The following is a 24,786-nucleotide window of genomic DNA, read 5'->3' as shown; positions in this document are numbered from 1 at the left end:
ATGTTGGAATAATATTGCATTTTCAGTACAGCATAACATTCTAACGGGAAATGTAAATTTGTTGAATTTCTTTTCTACATTTTGTAATCATTGTCACAAGTTAAGTGAATGTTAAGGAGAGAGTGAAATGAAACTCACCTATCAATCTCATTTTCTCCCTTAAAGAATAAAAGTACAGTGTCATCCAGATGTTGTGCTCTTTTTTTTTTGCCCTGCCAAAATTCCTAACCCATGCTTCACCCTCATTAGTATATTTAGATAAAAGGATTAAAGTGAAGGTTCTACATAGAGATCACAACAACCCACATAAACACTCCAGGACAAGCGCTGAAATGCTGTCCTTAAACCATTGCAAGCTATTTCATTTTCAAAGGCTCCTGTGCCATGGAGTGGCAGTGTAGTCAAAGGCTGTCACAGTCTGTTATGAGACACAGACTATAATAAAGGCATTGTTAACCCTCAATCGAAGGAGTCTTTTTAGGTCACCAACTTGGAGTGAGAGTTTCATGTTAAAACAATCCCTCCTAATGACAGACGGGACTACAAGGAGGGCAGCATACACATCTGCCACAGTGGAAGTTTGATTCTATAGGGAAAGGCCTTCTGTCCTTGGATTTGGAGCCCGGTAGTGTTACACCCCAGATCTCAGGTTCAAGATTGTATAGAGTGAAAGAGATGTGTCTCCGGAAAGGGCGTACAGATGCAAAAGGTTGATTTGAAACATCCACACATAGCAGAGTACAGCGTACATGTATTTGCTTTTCTAATAGTGAACTCTTGCATCTATTTCACAGTTTATATTTAAAAAAAGTTGACAGCCAAGTTTTGAAGTTTTGGTCTGTTTCAGGACTGCTGTGGAATGTCAGTCCAGATCTTCCAGGAAAGAATGCATTGATTGTGTACCTTGGACAGCTGGTCCCTGGATGCAGGCTGCATTGACTGCTGTCCAGAGTCTGCTGGTAGAGAACAATAGTGGTGATTTTTGTGCCTCTTGCCATGACACATATTGTGGAACCCTCCTGTTCAAAATAAGTGAGCTGCAGCCTGTTATAAGGACTACAAAACCGATCGAAACCCTCTGGGTGTGTGACCGTGGCATACTTGGACACCATCCATATCTTTTGTGATTTAAAAAGGTGTTTGAAGAACACACCAAGTTGAGGGAACAGTGTTGTCTATTAAAGGTGCAATATTAACCTCTGCTGTTCAGTTGTATATTGATTCCAAAACAAGACCAAAATACTAAATGCATTTGATCTGTGTACAGTCCCTAGCTGACAGTTGTCCTTATTTGAGCCAGATCTTGAGTTATCAAGAAATTCTGTGTTGTAATGTACTTAAACCACTTCGCCATAACTTCTATTCCCTCTGTATCTATTAATTAGAAACAATGACATGACTGTATATACTACATGTAGCCAATTGTTGGTGTGTATCTGTGATAAAGTTACTGTAGCTGTTTGAAAAAGAGTTTTTTTTCCTGTATTCATGTGTTTCCTGTTGTTTTACCCTCACAGAACCAATTATATTCACATCTGTACCCTATATTCTCATGTCGAGTTCCCTCTGTGGGATGCTGTCACATTAGGCACCACCCTCTTTAATTTACACACCAGCGATGAAAGATAAACAATGCTGCACTCAAAATGAAAAAGCTGTCACACCTGCTGCCTTCCCTTTCAAGTTATGCCATTTTCTGTTGCAACAACGCTGTATACAGTAGCACAGTTAAGGTCCTGCTCTTGGCCTCAGTAAGCAATCAGTGAATCAGTATGGTGGAGTGGAAGGAACTACTGTATAACACTAATCAACACGTTGCCAGATCACAAGTCAAGAATCCCTGGTGAAACACCTGAGATGTTAGTCTTCTGTTGTTTGCGGTACGTGTCTAAATGCAGGAAGTGTGGCTACCTCTGACTAAAATATTCCATGTTGCTCGCTGTCACCAATGCAGTAAGATAAAACAACAGCAAACTGTTGCTGGATGCTTGTGCAGCTGCTGAAGATGTCCACATATCATGAAAGTAGCGGGATTCCGTCAATACCGTGTCTTTTCCGAATAGGAATCACATAATTTTCATTGAGATTTCATGGCAGTGAAGATGTGTTAATGATCTGGAAGCTTTGTATGCACATAAACCTTTGCTCTAGCATTATAATCGATGTTCTTCAAATCATATTCATATTCACTAATCTTTCAGGCACATCATTTGCCTCCAATCCTGGTGTATTTATTTTAAGGAACTGTAAACGTTTATCTAAAATAATACAAGAGGATTTTCTGCCAACATTTGCTAGATGGGTTTATTATTAATCAAAATATCAGTATTTTTGTATCTGTGACAATTTTATTATTCCTATTAGATTAATATATGTTGAATAATGTTGAAGTAATTTTTCTTCACTTTTTTTCCACATAGGAGCCGCTCTGCGTGTAATGTGCTCTGTCTGTACTTTATTGTGGTGAGAGCTGTCTGCCCTGCACAGGTGTGCAGAGAGAGCTCTCTTTGGTAATTCCAGACATTCACAGCTTTTAACAGCTCATTGTGCAATATTCAATTTCAAAAGGGATGTGATAATTGAACAAAATTCCATTTAATTTTCTTCAGAACAGATTGGTGCCAATTTGCCTTGATTACATCCCACTCATAGCGCGATCTTGTGGATCTTTCACGCGGAGAGAAACGCATTGTAATTTAGCACACATGTGAGGAGCGTGATTGCAAGGCAACATCCAATCACCATTTAAGAAGTGCTTTCACATGGAGCTTCGGGGAGAGGATTAAATTCTACATAACACGCACTTTGATCCTTAAGTAGCTGGTCGAGGCTTTGCTAATGGCGTGCATTTGGCTGCAGTGGTCATCACTGATGACATTCCTTACCTCAGATACTTTTTCAGTGCGGTACATTTGTGAAACCACAAGTGCTTACCATAAATTGCCGTGCTCTTCAGCGTGTTCTGAAAATGGTGATCACTGCATAAACCCTCAAGGAAGGCACATGCAATGGTGTGGATTACATTTTATGAAAGAGACTTGGTATTTTGAAATTTGCACAATATGTTTCACGGTCTTTGCTGGGAAGAAAAACCCTATTTTAAACATTGTTGCATCTGTATGTATCTTATATATGTGTGTGTGTGTGTGTGTGTGTGTGGATATAGCAGATTTTCGTGGAATGTTAAAATGTTTATTTTCATATTTCGTTTAACCCTGATGTGCTTCAGCTGACAGCACAGCTCTGCTCCTCATTACTCCATCTCTCTCTGTATGATGGACCGTCTCAGAAACAGGGGAGCTCAGTCACACAGCTTGACCGTGTTAGTCCCGTTTCGTACAGTGTTTATTTTTTAGTACAGATAAGTCTGACATTCATCCTCTGTGTAAACATCTACAATTATGGGAAATGTCTGACTGCTGTGTTTATGCTGTGCCACTGTGATTTATTTGCACAACTGCACTCTGCTAGCTTGATGGTGGACAGTCTTTATTTGACACAAGGCCAACCGGTTAATTGAATTACTGTAACGCACTGGCAGATATGTCATCTTTTGAATAAATAGGTCATGTGCAGAAAAAGTAAAAAAAAATAAAAAATTAGTGCCACCTTTCCCCCAACTAAAAATCCTTTAATCAACTCTTTTAACTCTTTTTTTGCTGTTTTGCAGAAACTATTGTTCAACAAGTCGTGAGTATGAAAATAAATGAAAAAAAAAACATGAAAAAATGTTTGCTCCAGGTTTGTGCTCCTGTCATGTAAGTTTACTATCTTCATAAATCCTATACCTGTAAAAAAAGATTTTTATAGCATTAGACAGGAGGGCTATTTGTGTTCCGCGAATAGTGTTGATACAGCAGAATATTAGTTTGACATTAGCAAGTTTTGATTTTTGTATGGAAAAAGACGATGCTGGGCATCATCAGCTGGTCTTAAAAGAATAAAGTATAAGGTACTCAGTATAATTATTTTGCAATCCTTTGTGGACATATTACTGTGTTGCTGTAGGCCATTGTAGGGTTGCTGATTTTATTCCAGTCTCTTGTGTATCAAACCACAGTGAATACTTTGAGTTTAGTACATGATTGCTAAAGTCAGTCCCTTTTTTGAGTGTGTGTGTGTAGTCTTATTGAGGTAATATGACAAGGTGCTATTAGCACCATGCCACAGTACAATTGAAAGCATATAGCTTTAAAGGTACACCTACTGAAGATATGCAGAAGGAAGGTAAGACTACAAAATGCTTATTCATTATGAAATCTCTCCTCATATAGCTATGCTTACTCTATTTTGTATTATTCAATATTTCTGTTCTGAATGTATGTGTTTATATACTGTACATTTAATATTCAGTCAAGTCAGGCGGGACTAAATCTACATGTTTTGTAATGATGTGTTGGATATGCAAGTAATCAGAGGGCATACTTTTGCTTTGGGTTCACTGTTTTAACAGCAACTACAACTCAGATTTCTTCTTCTCAGATGTACACAGCATCCCATAAAAGCCTTCACTGACTGCGGCTATCCGTGCCTTTGTGGTTAGCCTTGAGTTATGTCACTCTTGTAATTAGGCTGTTTGGGAGAGAACACTGGACTAGCATTTCATTTGACTATATTGTAAATGAAATGATCTCATATTAATTGAATGGCAGCAACCATACTGGGGCTGATCAATATGATACAGCTCACAGAATGGGTTCTTTTCCGTGCTGAAATCTATGAAACCGCTAACCACCCATGCATTTTTCTGAAGCATAACATGGATCATATGTTAATTGGATGCCTTTGTTTATTGCCTTTGGTCATTTGTTTTATTTGTGTTGTTGCCTCTGTGTACTGACAGATACAGTATACAGATATGTATTACATATTCATTTAAATGTCTTACCATGCAAAGAGATCTCTTTCTTTCTGTCTGTCTTTCTCTTTGTCCATTTGTGTAACTGTGTGGGTGGAAGCATGTTTGTGTGTGTGTGTGTGTGTGTGTGTGTGTGTGTGTGTGTGTGTGTGTGCGTGTGTGCCTTTATGTGTCAAAGTCTAGCTCTGAAAGTCATTCAAGGATTCATATTCTTTGCGGGGTTGTGTGCACAGAGAACAGGAATTGTGCATATGTGCCAGTGCATGTTCGGGTTTTGATGTATTACGGCTAAAGTCCTTCACACTACAGTAGGTGTCGGGCAAACAGCACTGGAAGTAACAGAGAATAAATAAATGGCAAGATGTGGGCAGGTCGCAACCAGCCTGTTAATCTAAAACAGTGCTGAGCTGACCTGCTGTCCCCCATCCCACTTGCCATGGTGGTTTAGGCAGTAAGCTCGCGGAAGACAAGATTGCCTTTTGTATTTGCTACTATCACCTGTCTTCTTTTATGCAGGCACACAGGCATACACACAAGCGCATGCACGCATTGCAGTAAGTAGACTGTGTATGACAGAGAAATTGATTTAGATATTGTTGAAAGTTTAACATGTAAAATGAAACGGTGGATATTGAAAATCAGACTCACTAGTGCTGAATTGGAAACCATTAATATTGATTTGGTTTGCTTTAGACATTGAGGCATAAATGCCATCATCCCTTATAGCTGCTTCACTTCTCCTTAACAAAACCTTGTGAATCCACGCCGTTCAACATGGCCTGAAGAGGAAGGGAGGGGAGGATGAAGAGAGACCCAAAGAGGGAGAAACAAAGGGGGAGGGAGGGGTAAAGGACAGGAAGAGGGAGGGGTAAAGGAGAGAATGACAAGGGAGAAGAGACTGAGACAATGAAAAAGAGCAGGGAGAGAGAATATGGAAGAGAGACTGGAAGTGGGAGGGTGGGGTGAGAGATGGGGAACAGGCTTGTGACAAAGGGTTAGTGGTGCAGAGTATTGGCTAAAAAACTGGCACTGTAAAAGGGGTTTGAAAGTTAGGTGGCATAGTGCTGTTGTATCCTTTAACAAGGAAGTTCATCTGAACTGATTCTGTACCAATACATCTGTGTAAATTGACTGTATGTTAAACAGCACTTTGAGTATGGACATCTGATGTGCAGATACATAAGAACGATTATATATTGTATTATTTTAAAATGTATTGTTATTTGGTCCAATTCTAGCTGCTAAGAATGATTGCTTTGAAAGCAGCTCCAAATGTGGTTTTAAACTTGACACTTCTGGTTGGTGTCAGCCTGCTCGATGCGATGCTCCTGTCAGCGGCCTTAAAACGCTTCCTAAAATGCTTTAAACTGGTTTTGATGGAAAGCTGCACACGCAGCTATTTAGCTTTATTTATTTACCCCCCCCCCCCCCTCCCGTCTCTTGCGATGTGTTTGTGTGACTGCCTGGGAGCTTTACATGCTTAGCTCCCCATGGCCTCCCTGCTGGGGCTGAGGCGGGTCTCCGATTAGCTACAGGCTGGCAGCTCGCTGACCAGGCCTCTGAGCTTGCCGATACTCAGAGAGCGGTCTGCTTCTGGAACCAAAAGATTTGCATTTATTTCCCCTGTGGGCAACTGCTAATGCCATCTCTGAGCAGGGAAACTGCCCCCCACCCCACCCACTCCCCACCAACATATCCAGCCCACACCCCCACACAATGCCAAGTTCACATGAGGAAGACTAGCCTCAATTATGCCCCGGGAGCAAACCCCTGAGCTAAAATGGAAGGCAACTGTGTAGCAAAGAGAGAGTGTTTTACAGAAGCCATGCCATTAGGAGGGTAAACCAATATTCTTCCCCATGAGAGGCTTCCAAAAGCAAGGAGGCTGCGGATGGGAGATTTCCATATTGGCCCAGCCTATTGTGCGCCATCTCAACACAGCAGGAAGTGCAGAAGAGTTCCTGAGAGCTTCGGTTATGCATGAAGATGAAACCATTTGACGACTCGCTTAAATAATTCAAGTGACATAACCTCTGTAGCGGGGGAGCCGCGGCTTCGGCAGGTGATGATCTGCAATTCTCTCTTACAGGGGGGCACAAAGGGCTCCCTGCGCCAGCACTCGCCACCATCTTACCGCATCAGAAGGCGGGGCGCAGTGCTTCTGCATCTCCGTTACCCAGAAAGCACTTCATTCATACGGAGCTGTTGTGAACAATCCACATTTTCAGCAGAGAGAAAATTACATGCGTGGCGGCTCTTTTAATAACCCATAATGCCTCTGGTGTGTGCCTTTATGCGCCACTGCTGCTGTGCAGACTTTCTGATTTCCACCAGTGCAGAAAAAAGGCACACTGGATCAGTATTCAAGGAATTTCAGATTTATGTTTTTTTAATAAGGGCTGTGATCTCTGTGTATTCAAATAGCATGCTATCATGACCTACATTCTCTCCGTAGATGCTGACGCCCGAAGAATAGAAAACCCCGGCACAGATTAACTCAGATCTTTCCATTGTTTGATTTATGTTGAATACATTTATACATGTATATTGTTTTCTCTGGTGAAAAAGATTGGATGTTGCCGTGCAGAAGCAAAATATGCACAGTCATTGCATTTGCGTGATTGTAATTATTGTGGTATGAAGATCTCTATGATAAGGCAGTAAAAATGGAGTGATATCTGAGCAGTTTTCTGGCTTCACTCTCATCTTTACATTGCAGCAGTGTTGGTTGCTTCTTCACAGTCTACCTCTGTGAAACACTTCTCAATATACATAGCTGTGCAGTAGTCTTTGTTGCCATAAGAAGCAACCAGCCATCCTGATTTAAAGACACATCAGTATTGATCAAGATAACTGAATCTTTGTGTGGTACTTTAAAGGACAGTCAGGTTACTTGGATTTATACTTTTTTTTCTCCATAACCAATACAACCCATGTTACACATTACATAAAGTTAGGTACAGCATATAATGGTATGATTGTGCATGTGGATGTTTGTTGGAACACTAATGTCGGCATATACTGTAAGTAAAGTAAATATGTGGTCATAATCTTCAAAATAACGTTTATAAACTATGTGATCCACTCTTTGTGGAGAATATATGATTACATCATTATTTGTTTATGTTTCCATATGTAGTCTACCAATGGGTCAGATGAAATTATTACTATTGTATAAACTAAAGCATAATAATAATAATTAGGGATGCTCTGATCGATCGGCTGCCGACCATTATGGGTGGGGGGTCATTTGTAACCTTAGCTAGCTATTAAAAATAAAAGAAGAATGCTTGAGAGTAACACCATTACAAGCTAACGTCATTATACACTTATATTAATTTCCAAATTTGGCTTTGAAATGTTTCGTAGGACTACTATTATTGATACCGTCAACTACGTAAGCTGTTCTTTAATCAATGGCGTTGTGTGAAACATTAGCTAGCCTACTAATATGAAAGAAATAGCCTAGCCTTCATCTTGGCCAGAGTACACATATTTAACATGTTTTATACAATTGTTCTATACAATTTTATACAATTGAAGATGTGGAACATGGTGGTGGCGACACCAGCAACCAAACAGCATCACAGATGAACCTCTAATTATCAGAGCCACTTATCCCACATAGCGGACAGCCGCTTGCTTTCTGGCAGGACAATTAAAGCCGCTTCCCCACACTCGCAGAAACAGCGAGAGCCTACCTCTGTGCGCTGTGCACAAGTGTAGATAGCGGGCGACTTTTCAGCACAGCAGCGAATGTTGGAGATGAGAAGAGGAACAGGCTGACTTCCAAAAATGCGGAGATACTTACAGTTATAAAGAAAAACTTGTCGTCGATGCTTAAGAAGTAGGCTAAGCTAAAGAATGGTAGCAAGAATGGCAGGTTGTAAAAACGTGTAAATGATGAGGAATGCTTTGTACAGTATTTGGCTATAGCCTTTCTTTGTTGCTGTTTTATATTGTCTAGATTTGTAGTAGGCCTAAATTTAGAAAGGCCCTGTATTTTGTTCCATCTATTGGAATTGATTTTTATTGCCATATATAGGCTATAATGGTTTTTTGTGCTTTCTTATGCTTTGAAACATAATGCATAGTGTTGAGCACATTTAGCTTTTATTTTATAGGAAGGATAAATATATAAAAATATTTGCTAAACTGCTCTTTAGCCGAGCGTAGGCTATTATATTGGTTTCAGTTTCTTCATAATCTACATGACCTAATAAGAGAGTGGAATATGTTGCCTTCCAATAAATAAAGTTGTCAATTTATGATACTTTCTCAGCTCTTAATTATAATATTTCTGCAATGTTGTTAAAATTAGTTACTTTTATTGCTATAAATAGTAAATAAATTAATAATGCTACACAATAAATAGAACACTTTAAATGGAAGATCCCCATCGCCCCCCCACATCCACCCTGTGATCGGTGATTGGTATCGGCCAATTCTGATTCCGGTGATCGGCGTTCAATGATTGGCCCCAACAACCCTGATCGGTGCATCCCTAATAATAATACGTTTCATTGCTGTGTAATTTTGTTATTTTTCTGTTAGTACACTCCATGCTTAAAGAAAGCCACTACGACAATGCATAGGAGAGGAAAATAAGTGCAGGTCTCAAACTATTATCAGTAAATGCATCATGCATCAATGATGATGAGGTAATTTTACATGAAAACAGGAGGGGGAAAAGGAGCAGACATTTTACTCGTAAGCTTGATTTGTAGGCAGTCAGCTTAATCGTGTGTGAAAATGTCAGCAGAGGGGTGTTTATTTTGATAACAACAATAACGACATAATACAACAGGAAGTGCAAGGATGCATAAATATATAGTTTCTGCGGTTCTTGACTGATGGAAGCTGTTGATGAAATGTAAATGCTAGTGCTGGAGGGCAGGAAGACGTTGAAGTTTGCTGTGGATTAAAATGGTTGCTTCCACGGATGTTCAGAGAGACATAACAATCCTGTATTGTACTTGGATCTCACATGTGTCAACAGGTTTATGTCTTGGGAGGGTATTTCCAGTCATGCCACATTTGGGATCCTTTGAAAGTAAGATAACAGCCAGCTGCTCCACAGTATTTACTGTAAATTTAGTTGAATCATCGCCTGCCCAGAACTGAATTTTTACCTGTTTGTCTGTCCAACATCATTTAGTATGATTCATAATGGTATGTCTCTTTTTACGACTACTGCCACTGCTGTAAAATGAGGATCACTTGCTGTGGTTATGTTAACCTTAACCTTATTTGGTTTAAACTGATGTGCTGGAATGCTTTTCAAAGGCTTTAATAATAATTTTATTTAGAATAATTTCACATTTGAATAAATGATTCTTTGCAGAGGGAACCGAGATGTGTGTCTTGTAATGGAAGAAAGATGATACTTGTGGCCTACTTCCTCATATTTTTTCTGAGGGTGTTCTTTGTGAAATTTGTGAAATACTTACGTATAAGTGATACCTTTTATATTCATGTTGTGCAGGTGGAGAGGGCTTTGCATGATACAATCAATTCAGTACTTGCTACACTCAGTTAAAGATGGGAATTATTTGATCTTTTGGGGTTGGGGACCTGTGAAGATGTACAAAAGAAACCATAGGATTTGGGTCTTTTAAAGATCCATGCTGCATATACTGTATTTGTATGTTTTCACACCAGCGCATTATTATGGGTTCCTCCACTGAATTATCATGGGTCTTGTTATTTCATGGTGATAAAATATGGGTCTATGATGTACTTGTAATACAAGTGCATATTGACACCTCTACCCCGACCCACCTTCAGTATCCTTTTGAGAGGAGTTTTTGGTTGTGATCTGGGGTATGTCTCTCTGGTGCTTTAGATGCAGAGTTAGTCTCACTTCAGCATGTGCTTTGGTGGTTCTAGGTGGAGTCCCAGGATTGCACAGCTGTCTGCATGCTGCAGGTTGGAGGTGTGTTTAGTTGTCTTTGTCTTTGAGAGTGAAGAATCCATCCAAGATGTTCCTTGTGTCAGTACTGCTTGGGTCTAGTTCATAATGAGTAATGCAGTAGAAGAGATACACAGAGAACCAGGTTGCATAGTCAAAGCCAACATGACTGCAGTTCTTATTTGAGAGGATTATATCTCAGACCAACAGTAAACAATAGCTTTACTGTTTTATTTCATGAATAATGGTAGAATTGTTTCTCACTATTTTGAGAAGCCTAAGAGATGTTTTTAACATTAAAAAACTCCATGCATCATTCCCTATAGTAGTGAGGCATTTACAGCATCAGAGGGAAGCATTTATGGTGAGAACATCTCTTTAATAAATGTATAAATAGGCAAAAGTATTAATGAACTCTGTACTGCTTGATAATTGAAGGTACTGTATGTAAAATGTCCTGCTGCATATCCACTTGATCTGAATAAACACAGACAGTGTGCATAATCCAATGATAAGCAAGTACATATATACAGCTGATGCGGTCTGATTATTGGTATTGCAGTTTAATGTACAAGAGGCTCAGTAGCTGAGTGGACCCAAGGGACTGCAGTGACTTTAGTCTCATTTTGGCTGGAGGCCTGCATTTCCTCATTTTTGATGCTGTTTTTTTTATTGTTACCAAACCTCCCCTAAGCCTTGATGTCATCAGTCTCCTGCCAGTGGGAATCTAATACATAACCCCCATAACTCCCATCCCCAGAGAGCTCCTCACTGCAGCTGTATCAGGTGATGCAGTCTTCAAGGAACATGAGAGCTTTTCCAGGCAGTCACAATCAGCCCATTGTTTGGTTGGGTCTGAGAGGCTCACCTGTTATCATCTTGGTAAACACAGAAAAGGAATTTAATCAATATGTTCTTTGTGCAATACTGTACCTCCCTAGTGTCAGTGCACATTCAGACAAGTATCTGCTAACCGATTCATAGTTTGATAATGTAATGATTACAAGATAATTATTTTTGCATTATATCTGAAGACTGAAGGAGTTTTGTCATGCCTTCTAATAGGAGAAATGTGGAGTAACAATGGACTAGGGTGAATTTAAATTTAAACAGTACATTACATCTACATCTTACAACATTTTTACGCTGGCTTATGTGAGTGATGAACTTGTGATGATGTGTTAAAAATGAAAAGTAAGTTATGCTTGCTTTAATTGGATACTCACATTTAAGAGCACACAGGTTAGATGGTAGAATGAATGCCCTCCAGTTATCCTTTTTCTCATTATTCCATTCAGCTGGTGACTAAATAAGGTGGAGGATCTCTTTTTGTTTGACTTTTCCCACAGGCTCATGCAGCAAAAATGATGAAGTGAATTTGTTTATTTATTCTAAAGGTACGATATCTGTGTCCGCATGCCATGAATAACCTACTTTCCAGGTGCATTAAGAATGAGATAGACCTGTTTGTAAATTCATTATTTGTCAAGATTTCAGCTGCTGGGCTCAGAGTCGTGTTCACTGTACCTTACTGCACCTACCTGTGATGATTCAATGCAAGACGATTTGTCATAAACAAAATTAATCAGAACATAAATAAAATGTTTGTACTTGTGACCTAATCTGACCTTATTCCCACACTGCTGATAAAAGGGAAGATATGAAGTCAGGAAGTAAGCGAGATCAACAGCAGAAAAATAGCGTAGGCTACAGATACATGGAGTGTCCCTGAAATGAGATTCACTTTTGGAGGGGCAGTGTGAAATAAGTTTAATTAACTGGTTGTTAAAGTGGCATGACATGTTCCCTACCTGATGGTAGGGAATGACACAGCAGCATGATGTTGACATAAGATTCCTAAACCAGATGATATTTCACTGTACCGTAAAAAAATAATTTGCTTAAATAACATCATAAAAAGAATCCCTGAGCTGTTGTCTGCAGATCTGTGACTGCCGTGGACCCCGGTGCTTGTCACAGACGTAAGGACAGGCAGGACCTGCAGATGCCCCCTTATTCTTGCCACCATATGGATCCTGGTACAGACCTCCTGTAAAACATTCAGCAGATGATTTCTCAGCAAAGATGATATGGATGAATGTGCTCATTTAACACATTGTTTTATGTGACAAAAGCCAGGGTGTGCCAACCGTTAAAAATGAGGGAGCAGAGCATAAATCAACAGAGCCTGACAACTTTATTCATACTTTGAAATAGAATCATTTCAAAGTATGTATTTCATTTTATTTGGCTGAAAATAATGATTTCGAACTTTAAAATACAAATTGAATATGAGGGAGCTACAAAAGACGGAATCTCACAAGTGAAGTAAGGGTGGAGAAATAGGCACCAGATTACCTTCTCACACCAGAACTGATCCAGCTGACAGGTGACCTGTAACAGTAGATACTGTTCAACTGATAAAGCCTATGTGAAAAATGTAAGGCCATTTTTTGCATTGAAATAGTCCTCAGCTGTAGAACATGTTTGTGAAACAAAGCGGCTGTGCTAATATCACATAGCCAGATGCTGATTTACGGTTCTTTTTTCCTGAAATTAATGTTCTTATGTGGTTATGTGGTTCATTAATTAATTTTTTTTATAGTGAGTAATTTTGATACATTTGACCCAGTGCGTAATTAGTTGAAAATGTTCCTTTATTAACCGCCTTCATTCCTTCCGTGTGTGCGTGTGCGTGTGTGCATTTGTGTGTGTGTGTGTGTGTGTATGTGTGTTGGAAAGGGGGGCAGGGCCTAAAAACAAAGCATGCTGGAATATCTCAGAGGGCCTAGTAAATTACAGCGGGCATTGTGGCCTGGCTGTGCGGTGCCTGAGCGGTGCAGTGTGATGGAATGGCGAGGTTTGATTCGGGCAGGCCAGGATTAGCCGCCGGTGTCAGCCAGTTCCGCTGGGTCTCCAGCAGCTGCAGGCAGGGCGTGTCTCCCGCCTCAGCCATCTGGAAACGACTTGCTTTCCCAGCCTCGGCGCAGGACACTGGCCATAAATTAGAGAACACCGGGCCGATTTATTGGGGGCTGGTTGAACGTGAGTGAGTGTCTCGGGTTTCTAGATAAACTCAACTGGATCCATGGGGGGGAGGGCGGTGTTGATTGTTCAGAGGGCAGGCTAGCCAAGCACAGCGATCCTGAGGTCTTGTGATGGCCAGGGACAGCGTTAAAGGGGAGGCCTGGGAGATTTATTTGTCATGCATGGATGGGCCTGGCGCTTACACATGTCCACACTTAAACCCGGTATTGCGATTAAAGAGCAATCTGCATGCAACAGTGTCTCTGCAGACGCTGTCATTGCTGATTTTTTTTTTTTTCTGGGGATTGTGTTTTCTTTATAAGATGGGGAAAAATCGTATCCTTTAACGAGAACACTGTTTGAAGATGTACGTGATGTGAAATCTGTGCTGAAAGTAAACAGATGTGTTTGTAAGTCTGAACCTCGCTCTGTAAACAGTTCTGTAACATTTGTGTTACAGCAGTGATGGCCCTGAATACATGTATGATGAATAGCATACTTCTTAATGGGAGTTCACTGGGGAGTTGCATACTTGGTATTCTATATGACTAATGAGTGCCTTTGTAGAAACAAAAGCTGAAACATACAAAACAGATCCTCTATGGTATATAAAAAAGGTAAAACAGAGCAAGTCTGTTTTTGATTATGACGTGAAAGCTCTTTTGCAGACCTGTCATTAAGGTTTGTTATTTATTTGTGTTTTTTTTTGATGACCTCATACTTTAGGTTCTCTGAAACATACCAGGAGTCATTTGTTGATGTACTGTATTTGTCATTTGTAAAAGTTTAAATTTCAGTGGTTCTTTCGAAGGGAGAGACATAAGAGTCTCAGTCTGTGATTCAGTAGTGACAGTTCCAGATTGTAAATTGTATAAAAACAGACATGTAAGAAATCAAATGGTTTTCAAGATATTTATGTCAAAATGTTTATGTTAAGCATGTTTTATTAGAATGCCATTTTCATTCAGATGATGCTCACAGTGATAAGTGGTTTGAACTTTGAAGTGGTTCAGCCTGCATATGACTCTTTTAATCTGGTCGTTGGGGGAAATCTTTTATTAAAATAAACTCACTTGTCCTTTTGATTATATATTTCCTGTTTTCTATTGTTCATGTTCTGCACCCAGGAAATAATTTATACTGAAAATGTCAGATTACCATCATATTTTCAGGTATTAAAATGAATCCTCTGTAATCTGATAACATGTAGAAAGCACTGGTTTTGTATGCCTTCACTAGCCTTATCTGTAAATTGTGTCATATACCTGTGCACTCTTGTGTCCATTTTTTTTAAAGTTTCTTTTAAGTGAAGTGAGAAGGAAGACTTCTCTGAGGGGAAATGAATACAGGAAGGGTAAAGGTTGAAACGCTTCCAATCCTGTACGCTCTCTCGGCCGTTGTGATGGGATTCTTGAATAGAACATACTGTCAGAGCTTTACAGAGGAGCCCATGGAAGAGAATGGGGATAGTCATCAGAGCCCGGTGTCAGGGAGGAAATGGCAACAGCTAATGAAAAAAAACGCCCTTGTTCCTCGTCTTCCTTAGTCCGTCTACACAGCGTGCGGCATTGAGCCCATTGATGTGAATTATTCAGGACAGTGAAAGCTCGCTATTGTTGGAGGTGGTGGCAGCAGTGATGCGGCCATGTTAAATCCTCAGCACATTTTCACCGCCTCCCCTTTCATCGAATCATCGGGGCCCAAATAATAAAACAAGGGGAGGGGCTGAGGTTTCTGGTTGCTGGTGTTACATCTGCAAGAATGTCAAAGTGGACAATTCCTTTTATTGCCTTTATTTACAGAAGCAAAGGTTAGAGGGGGTCAGAGTTAATATTTAATGCAGATCTACTGAAATGTAATTACCGAAGAAAGAGGTTGAGTGAGGAGGATATGCCATTTCAGCAGGTAATTCTCCAATGGCAGCTGTTAAAAAATGCACTCTTCAGTTATATAAAGAATATGGGTCACTTCAGTTGAAAACCCACTAAATTTTGAAGGACTTTCTATCTGATTCTTAAAAGTAGATGTCATCCTGTTGATTTGAATATGTTATATTGAGCAAATAGACTTCTTTCTTTCATTTTGGGATCTCAAAAAAGGCATGACATAAATTAATTGAAATGCTCTGTTCACAGAACACTTTTTTGTAAGTTTCAGTTCGGGGTGGTGGAAGTTGAAGGCCAGTACAATAAGGGAGGCGTAGTTTTGAAGGGATTGCCTTTTACGTCGGCCTCTGAAGTGCATTGGGTGCTTTTAGGACATCTCTGAGGTCACCCTGAAAGTGTCGGGCCTTGTAGGAAGAACCTGGCACACCCTTCGACTAGGTAGCAGGAGTTATCAGCCCAAGTAGCCCGGAGCCACGGCCGTAGATCAACCAAAGCGCCTACCCTGCCAAGTGTCCCTTTTTCCGCCTCACTTCCCCTCTGATGGATCCTAACGCATCTGGCCATTGCCACTTCTGCTGCGTGTGTGCTTTTAATACGTTTCATGGCTGACTTGCTGTTTGAGTAGCCCAGGTTATTGTTGGAGAGAGGGCACAAACAGAGCATCGTTTGTTCAGATTGCATCTTTGCAATGGAGGGGGAGAAAAAAAAAATACACACACACAGACACACACACACACATACACACAGTCAGTATAAGCAGAAATCAGCATACATCATCTGCAGAAGCTGGTGTTGTGTGTTTGCTTTTCTGGGGACGGTACATTTACAAGCAATACACACTCTCAGGACTGTGGGTTTTCCTGCTCATCTCTTTCTCCCACAGCTACAGGGCTTGGCCTGATCTATTCTGTGTGATTCAAATCCCAACAGTTTCCTTTTTAAGAAAAAAAAAAAGGACATACATAATTCTGTCCTCACAATGTAATGTCATTTGTCCTTATCAGATTGTTGCTATTCTGATTTAACATTAGATTATAACAGGATGATGGTTTTATTGATCTTTTGTATTCCAGGTGGCATGATAAATGATAAATGCGGAGTGATTAATCTAGGGAGGGGAGTTTTATGTTTTCATATTGGATTTAGTGTGGAATGCAGCCATCGAAAGGATCAAGTGTTCTCTCCTCCCGATTAAACATTTAAATCTAGATGGCAGTGTAAAAACAGAAGGGGTTATGAGCACGTTCATACACATTCATATATGAATGTTTGTTTAATTGTTCCACCCCAGGCCTTACACAGGCCTGTTAATTGCATCCACAATGACTCATACAGTAAATAGCAGTGTAGGATTATCAATTATATAGTATCTAGCCACCCTTTGTTTCACATTCCCGATTTGATTTCCAGTGTTTATGGACTATGATGAACACATTCATTTTAGAGTACTGCTTAAGTATCATTTGCCAAATGAAAGACTTGACAAAGAAGATATAGTTTTAAACGTATATTCATGAGATGAATGAAGTTGTGTTCACCTACACCTACATCTGTTGTGTTCTGTTATGTCCAAGAGCATGACAGAGGTTGTGGGTTTATGTCATGTGTTTTGCCCAGAAATCTGAAGTATGAAAGGTTATGAGATAATGTGTTTTTCTTAGCTTTTCTTACACATGTGCCTGGTAAACATATGTTGTGCAAGGGGAAACAAAATACAGTAAGATCACAATAGGTACATGACAGTGATTCAGAATGATTTCCGTTATTTCCATTTTCATTTTTTGAAAACTTTAAATTTTTTTCTTTTATAACATGCATTATTCCATGATGATTAAAAAAAAATAAATGTTTTAGGGATGGTTGACCAAAAGCTAAATATGTTCCTTAAGTGAATTTGTTATTGTGGCTCTGCAATTACATCATTATGCTTGGCTCAGCCTTAGAATGGATGGTAACATTTTGTGTACGAACACCTTATAAAAAAAACCCATAAGCTTTGCCACTTTTGCCATTTTGTGACTTGCTTACATTTTTGTTACTGGTAGTAGAATTATGAGGTCAACTGAGGCCAAACACGGTCTGATACACACCTTATTTTGCGAGTCCTGCATCTGTAATGTTGTCCCTGACAGACTGGATGCTTAGGTGATTTAGACCGTAATCTTATTTCCACATAAGCAGTTCTCACAGCTCAAGTGACAGAGCGGCATCAACACTCATCCTGCAGCCCGTATAAGCCTCAGTAAATGTTTACAGGACAATAAATGAAGGGAGCAGGCATCATCTCTGGCCCTCTGTGTGTGATGTGTGTCCTCTCTCTCCCTCTGGCTGCATTAATCAGGCAGGGCCAGACCGCGAGGCACACTTTGAAGCGAAGCTCTCTGTTGTATGGGGAAAGGTTCCGGCACTGTGTGGGCATTACAGGAATTTGCAAGGTTCCGACTGGCATGTTCCTCCCACAAAAGGATGGCTTCTTAACCTCTTTTTTTCCCTTTTTTTTGGCTAAACGGGCCTGGGCTTCAGGGGAGGAGTAAAATCCCATAAAAAACAAATTTTGGGGAAGAGAAAAAAACCATGTTAACAACCTTACCCCTTTTCGTGGGTAGGAAGCGGCATAACTAACTTTTAGTCAGTTTTGATTGCCTCTCAGCAGCAGAAGGCTTATGTCTGTGTGTAACACATTAATGTTGGACGAGTAATGAAGCCTGGGGAAAAGCTGGCTTTTTGCATTAGTGTGAGTTATGGTGCCCATTTTTCCAAATTGTTTGGGTGAGTTGCCATAGCATGTGCCTATCTTGACTGTGGGAGGAATTTCTCCCATGTAGGAAGCCTTCTCAGAATACTTTGATGTCTTAAAATGATTGGAAAAGAGGAGATTTTCACTGTAGGCAACATATTCTCCTAGAGAGAGATTAAAAATGGCCCGCCAAGATAGGAGTACCTCAATTATCAGAACAAACACACAGGAACTGAGAATGTTGTGCTTATAAACATCTGAACAGCACATGGGGGATTCTCAAGGTTTGCCACTCTAATATTTCAATTTAATTTTCGATACCTTTTTTCCCTAGTTGCTAGGACTTTGTAGGTAGTTTCTTTATTAGTCTTTTTTTTTTTTGCTTGATTCTCTAATGAGAATACCTCCCTTCTTTATTAAAATGCCTCAATTTTCGAATCCTGCTTAATTGATAAATCGAAATTATAGGCTGTCATATACCAGCTGCACATGTGGGGAGAGAAACAATCAATTAGCACTGTTCCCCTTCATTAGAAACACAAGCCTCCTCTCCCAGGAGTTCACCCGTGCAAATACTTGCGCGTACGTTTCCGTGGGGATTTCCGAATCCTTGGAAGATTAAGTGCCTGGATTAGTGTTATCTGACCGCTGTCTGCTTTCTGTTTGACCAGGTAGACCCTAATCCGAACACTGGGTGGAGTCTCCAGTGAGCCCCGGACTGCTTTGGACACAGAATGTCTGCAGCATGGATGTGAAAGAGCGCAGGCCCTACTGCTCGCTGACAAAGAACAGGCGAGACAAAGAGCGGCGCTACACCGGCCCCTCGGCCGACGGCGAGGAGTGCAGAGTGCCTACCCAGAAGTCCTACAGCTCCAGCGAGACGCTCAAAGCCTTCGACAATGACTCCTCCAGACTCCTCTATGGAGGCAGAGTGAAAGAAATGGTCCACAGGGAGACGGACGAGTATAATAGGCAAGGTTAGTGGAGAGAATGCTGGGACTAGATCATATTACGAGCGTACCAGCAACACTGCTGTACAGGTGGAGTTATTGTTTTTCTGAATTTACTCTGTTTAGTTTAGGGAAAGTTTTACATGCTGGACAAAATAATTTAGCAGTTGTTTTTTTTTTTTTTTGGGGGGGGGGGGGTATGGGGGGGGTGGGTGGGTGTGTGGGGTTGTTGAAACAGCCAGTTCAATACTCAGATTTGTTAAGAAAGAAATTGTGAGCAGGGGTGAAAAGGGGTCAACCAGATCAAAGGATTCTGTGGCTCTCCCATTCATATGAAGCCTTCCCTTAAGGGGGGCGGTGGGTGTACTTTCAGAGATGCTGTGAAGAGAAACTTAAGATGTTTATTGCTGTTCAGACAAATTGGCATATGATCTCCTGATTTGTTTTCTGACACTTCGTTATCTGACTTTTATCGTTATTTCTATTATTATTATTACTATTATTATTTCATTACACAAGTATCCATTATTTTAAAACAGAGAGAAAATACAGAAAATAATCATATCTGCTCTACTACATTTAAAATTTATGCGCTCATTTAATTTGCAAAACTGACAAATCTTACTTGTCTTTAACTGGGTAATGTTAACAATTAAAAAGTGTATAATAGATAATGGAGTTATGTAGTTATCTGCTTTGTATTAAGTTAAAACAAATCCAACAATCCAACGGAAATGATTTGTAAGGTGCATATTTAATATACAGTCAGGAAGCTGTATTTATTTTATTACTGATTTATTGATTGTTCACAAACTCCAATTAACACTTCATAAATATTTGATAGTAGAAAATCATAATTACTTAAATATCTTATCATGGATTTTTTATTGTATGTTAATTGGTGTTCATTTAAAATTAATAGAATTATAATTAAACAGCAGTTGCTATCTTTTTGTATGGTAATTGCATGTCATCTGAAGCAAGTCAGTTTCATTTTCTTCCTTCACACAAAGAAAGGTGGCATTTTGCTGAAGGTGCAATGTGAAAGGCCTTCTCTGTGATCACCTGTATTACTGATGTAGTTTACTAGCAAACATGGAATATACTGTGTATACTCTCTATAAAGTTGAAATTTTACTATTTGTTATTTATATCTAAGTATTATGGAAATGCGTATCAGTATTTCACAAAAACATGGTTGTAGGGATAACATTTAATCAAGGTTTCCCCATTTCAACACATGCTTATTATGACCCTGCAATAAAATATAGCAAAATTCATATTTGGATTTATTAGAGAAATTAGGTCAAACAGAATTCCTGGTAATGAGAAAATATGAAAAAATGCAAAGTGAAAACACATTTTCATTTCAAACCTTTAAAGATATGAATTAATTAATTTGCATGTAATTCAAACCTTATGCTCCCTAGTAGTTTTGGCATACTTTGATCATTGGAACGATTGTTGTCTTGGCTTGTCCACTTCAACCATTCAGATCTTTATAAAATTTTATTCTTAAGTCAGGAAGTAGAAAATATTGTGGAAACTGCGCACATTCTAAAGGTTTCTGCTGTAGTTTAAATCGCTTTCCAGCCTTAATAGCATACAAAATAGGTACAACAGCACAGGAAATGCAAGTGGAAAATTGTGTGTTTGTGCTCTGTATATTGTTGTTAAGGACGCAGTGCTGCCTTATTGGGTTTGGTTAGGTGCAGAGTAATTGAGCATGAAGCTGTTCAACATCGGTTCTGTATTATAAATGTTAAGGTTTTATTGCTATCATATATTTTCTGGTATTTTTATTCTGGCATTTAGTATTAGTCAGTTGTTATTTTAAAAAAGAAACATTATCAATAAACATTATGATAATAAATAAATTATCATTATAAATTGTGTTGTTGTGGGATGCTTCAATTACCACAGCAAGCTTTGTGTGATTATCATCAAGGTTTTGATTATCGATATTTATGTATTATTTTCACCTTAATTAAATCGGTACTGCTACTGCCACTGCAGCTGCTTCTTCATTCACTGCTGTTAATAATGATAGTAATAATAATAATCCCAGCTACTAATTTTTATGCATGCAGAATTGCTTTGTGTTTTTTTTGTAATAAAACAGTTTACCTTTATAGTTTTAGTATTTGATAGTTTGTCAGTTGTGCTTCTTCAGGCCTCCAAAAAAAAAAAAAAAAAAAAAAAAAGCTGTTTGTTAGTTGTTAGGTGACCTCATCATATATTACTGGACTCTTTTCTGACTTTAAAATTTAGCAATCATCAGTAGTGACAGTGACGGTATCGCTGATTAAAAGAATAATTGCCTGTACTATACTGCTATAGTCACCGAAATTAGATGCGAAATGGTCAAAGGTAGGTCAATGAAAACATGAGAATGTTCTCGCAGGGATCAATCTGCGGAAGTTATGATAAGGATCTATTTAGGCATAAAGTACGGGGAATGAAACGCTGTTGAAAAATAAATATTTATTTTCATATTATGTGGTACTCTGTAGTTAACCTAAGTGGCTGAATATACTGGGAATGGCCTTGATCAGAGAACAGTGATCATGCCTTTTTGTTACTTTGGGGAAACTATACTCCACTACATGAATACATTACTAAAGGTTTCATTTGACAAAAACAAAACATATTACCAACTTCAGTTGCATTAAGTATTATGAATATAATATGCTAATTGCTAGTTCTTTGGTTAAATAACAAAACATACTTGATGTGTGGCTGCGATTGAAGGTTTTTTTTTAATCTCATAAATCATTTTCATTCACTACATACAGTATAAAACATAGTTTGGTAAAGGCCATTTGTGAATATTCATCTTGCTATGAGTTTTGAGTTAAGAGTTTGAGCTATGAATTCATCTCAGTTTGTACTTTAGGCCAGACATTGTAGGATTTTCCAAAAATAATAAAGCATGTAGTGAACCATTTTACCCACAGATGAGTCAGCATGATGGAATTCTGTTTATAGAGGCAATGTTTTTGGTTTCAGTTCTGGGTTAGTTGATATAATCTCTAAGAAAAGGTGGCCGTATCAATTTTCAATGTATTTTAACACGAGGATTTTTCCATTGTTCAACACTCAAAAGAGTAATGTTCCCTGAGCCCCATTTACCTGTCAGCTTTTGTTTTTCTAAAATCTGAGAGGCTTTCACGAGTCACTTAAATAGCTAACAAATCAGACCTGCGTGCCTCACATGTTGGTGTAGACAAGGTCTCCCATAGTAGACACAAAAGAAGATACTTAGGCTTAACAGTGGAGACCGCGAGAAACACTCCCATATTACTCTCTGGAAAAGAAAAAAAATGGCATGTGCTTGCATTAAAGTGTGATTAAAAACACGTACAAAGGGAAAAAAATATGTACACATTTGTTGTTTGACAGCATGTTATAATGTATACATACTGATTTTTGACAAATATTAATGCAGGGATTTAATGAATGTATATTCGTGTGACAAAGGCGTACAAGGGGCTCCTTTAATGTAAACCAGTAAGATGAAGTGTGCTGGTGATGTGCAGATTGCATTCTTGGGATGTTACTGATATCTGTTACTTTTTTTTTTCCAAAATATTGCAGGGCAGAATTTTACCCTGAGGCAGCTAGGGATATGCGAACCCTCCACGCGCCGGGGCCTGGCGTTCTGCGCCGAGATGGGGCTCCCCCACCGCGGCTACTCCATCGGCGCGGGCTCCGACGTTGACGCGGAGAACGAGGGAGTGATGTCCCCGGAGCACGCCATGCGCCTGTGGGGCAGGGGGGTCAAGTCTGGCCGAAGCTCGTGCCTGTCGAGCCGCTCCAACTCCGCCCTCACTCTGACCGACACGGAGCACGAGAACAGGTCTGACAGCGAGAGCGGTGAGTCTGTCCGTCTTTTATCTCTTAATCCCGGTCTGTCCTCTTTGGCGCGTTGCGCGGTTTGCCAGGCTTTTGTTGGATGTTCCTCGGCGCGATCCAGGATTTTTTTTTTTTTTTGAAAAAGAGTGAATGTTTATCTTTAAAGCGATTTTGCCATCTGATTGAGTTCAGTATTGTTGCTGCTCGAATAGAATTGACTGGATTTGTCAGTGTGTCGGTGTCTTTAGGTTGGGTCCCTGATTGGTGAGTTTTCCAAAGATGTTGTTGATAGACAGGGCTGAGCATGTGTTGCCACGTTTAGAGGATTAATGGGAGTTTTATCACTTCCTCCTGAAGAAGAAACACAAACTCCAAATGAGTCTGTATGAGTCACCTGTTATTTTCCTTGGGGATGTAAAGCGTGTGTTGATAAAGTTTCCCCTTGGGCCAGAGTGTAATCAAAGATAGCTTTGTAGGTCTCGCTCGGAGATCTCTGAGAAAATTCAGAATGCAGAGATGGTTGAACGAGCACACACAATGGTAGATTAACAGGGTTCAGTGGTTTGAAGTGCAAATTTGATCATGCCTGAAAGTTAGAAGACTGAGGTTGAAGTGCAAATCTGATCATGCTTGAAACTCGGAAGACTGAGGTGTGCGTTTGAAATCTTTCAAAAGGAGGAAATGAGGCTTCTGTGCTATTTTTCTTGTGGAAAAAAAACCCACAAATTTATGCTATTCCATGTATGTTCCTTCAAGTAATTTTGATTTTTTAAAGTTCTTTAAGAAGCACTTTCTTGAAGATTGGAAATGTTAAACGGTCACGCCCACCCATTTTTTTGTGATTTTTGCCCCCAATGCATGCAGAATTGTGAAAGTGCTGGAAGAAGATTTCTGTAGACTCCCTGCATAATTATAATATGTATACTGCTGAAAAACCTTTTAGGAGTATAACATTCTTGCTTTTTAAAATTACACATACATGAATACACTTTATATTGCTGGACATGCTTTTGCACATTTATAAATCTATAAAATGTCCATTTCTGTAACACCCTTTTGCTGGTTGTCCAGCAAATTCATCTGGAAATGCATTTTCTTACAAAACTCTTTATCTGATTTTTTTTTTAGATCCTTTCCAAATACTATTTGAAAAATCATAAGCTGTTAGAACTCATGGGAGAATGGATATTCATATTGATATTTTTACTTTACTGTTCTAATTGATCAACATCACTTAAAGTCAGTCAGATGCAAAGTTCTTTGAACACAGTGTCAATCAAATTTACTCTGTGTGTGTGTGTGTGTGTGTGTGTGTGTGTGGGGGGGGGGGGGGGGGGGTTCCAATTGTGAAGGAACACCTTTAAAGAAATAAAAAGACGCAGATTTAATTGTTCTCTGTGTAAATGCTTGAATGAGTCATTGTTTCCAAGGTTCTTGCCATTTAACATGAAGTATAAAGTTAGCCACTGTTTACATGACTGCACTATTGGCACTGTTACTATTTGCCATTAACATCAAAGAAGAGAAAGTAATTGTATTTTTAAGCCTGGATAATTTAAAAC

General features: G+C 39.4%; 1 protein-coding gene across 15 annotated transcripts in view; it reads left to right on the top strand.

The window, feature by feature from the left end:
- si:dkey-237h12.3 (teneurin-3) overlaps positions 1-24,786 on the top strand; it is a 253,189-nt gene that overhangs the window by 76,681 nt on the left and 151,722 nt on the right. For 14 of the 15 annotated variants that reach the window (XM_036551907.1, XM_036551908.1, XM_036551920.1 and 11 more), the window contains 2 exons: positions 19,091-19,396; positions 22,967-23,245. In XM_036551907.1, coding sequence (XP_036407800.1) covers positions 19,165-19,396; positions 22,967-23,245 — 511 coding nt within the window. In that variant the 5' untranslated portion in view covers positions 19,091-19,164. The remainder of the gene's footprint in view (positions 1-19,090; positions 19,397-22,966; positions 23,246-24,786) is intronic. The other variant, XM_036551909.1, reaches the window with a different exon arrangement.

Source organism: Megalops cyprinoides, chromosome 18 (assembly GCF_013368585.1).
Source record: "Megalops cyprinoides isolate fMegCyp1 chromosome 18, fMegCyp1.pri, whole genome shotgun sequence".
Classification (NCBI taxonomy): domain Eukaryota; kingdom Metazoa; phylum Chordata; class Actinopteri; order Elopiformes; family Megalopidae; genus Megalops; species Megalops cyprinoides.
Note: the sequence above shows the minus strand (reverse complement) of the source record. Positions and strands in the feature narration are given on the sequence as shown.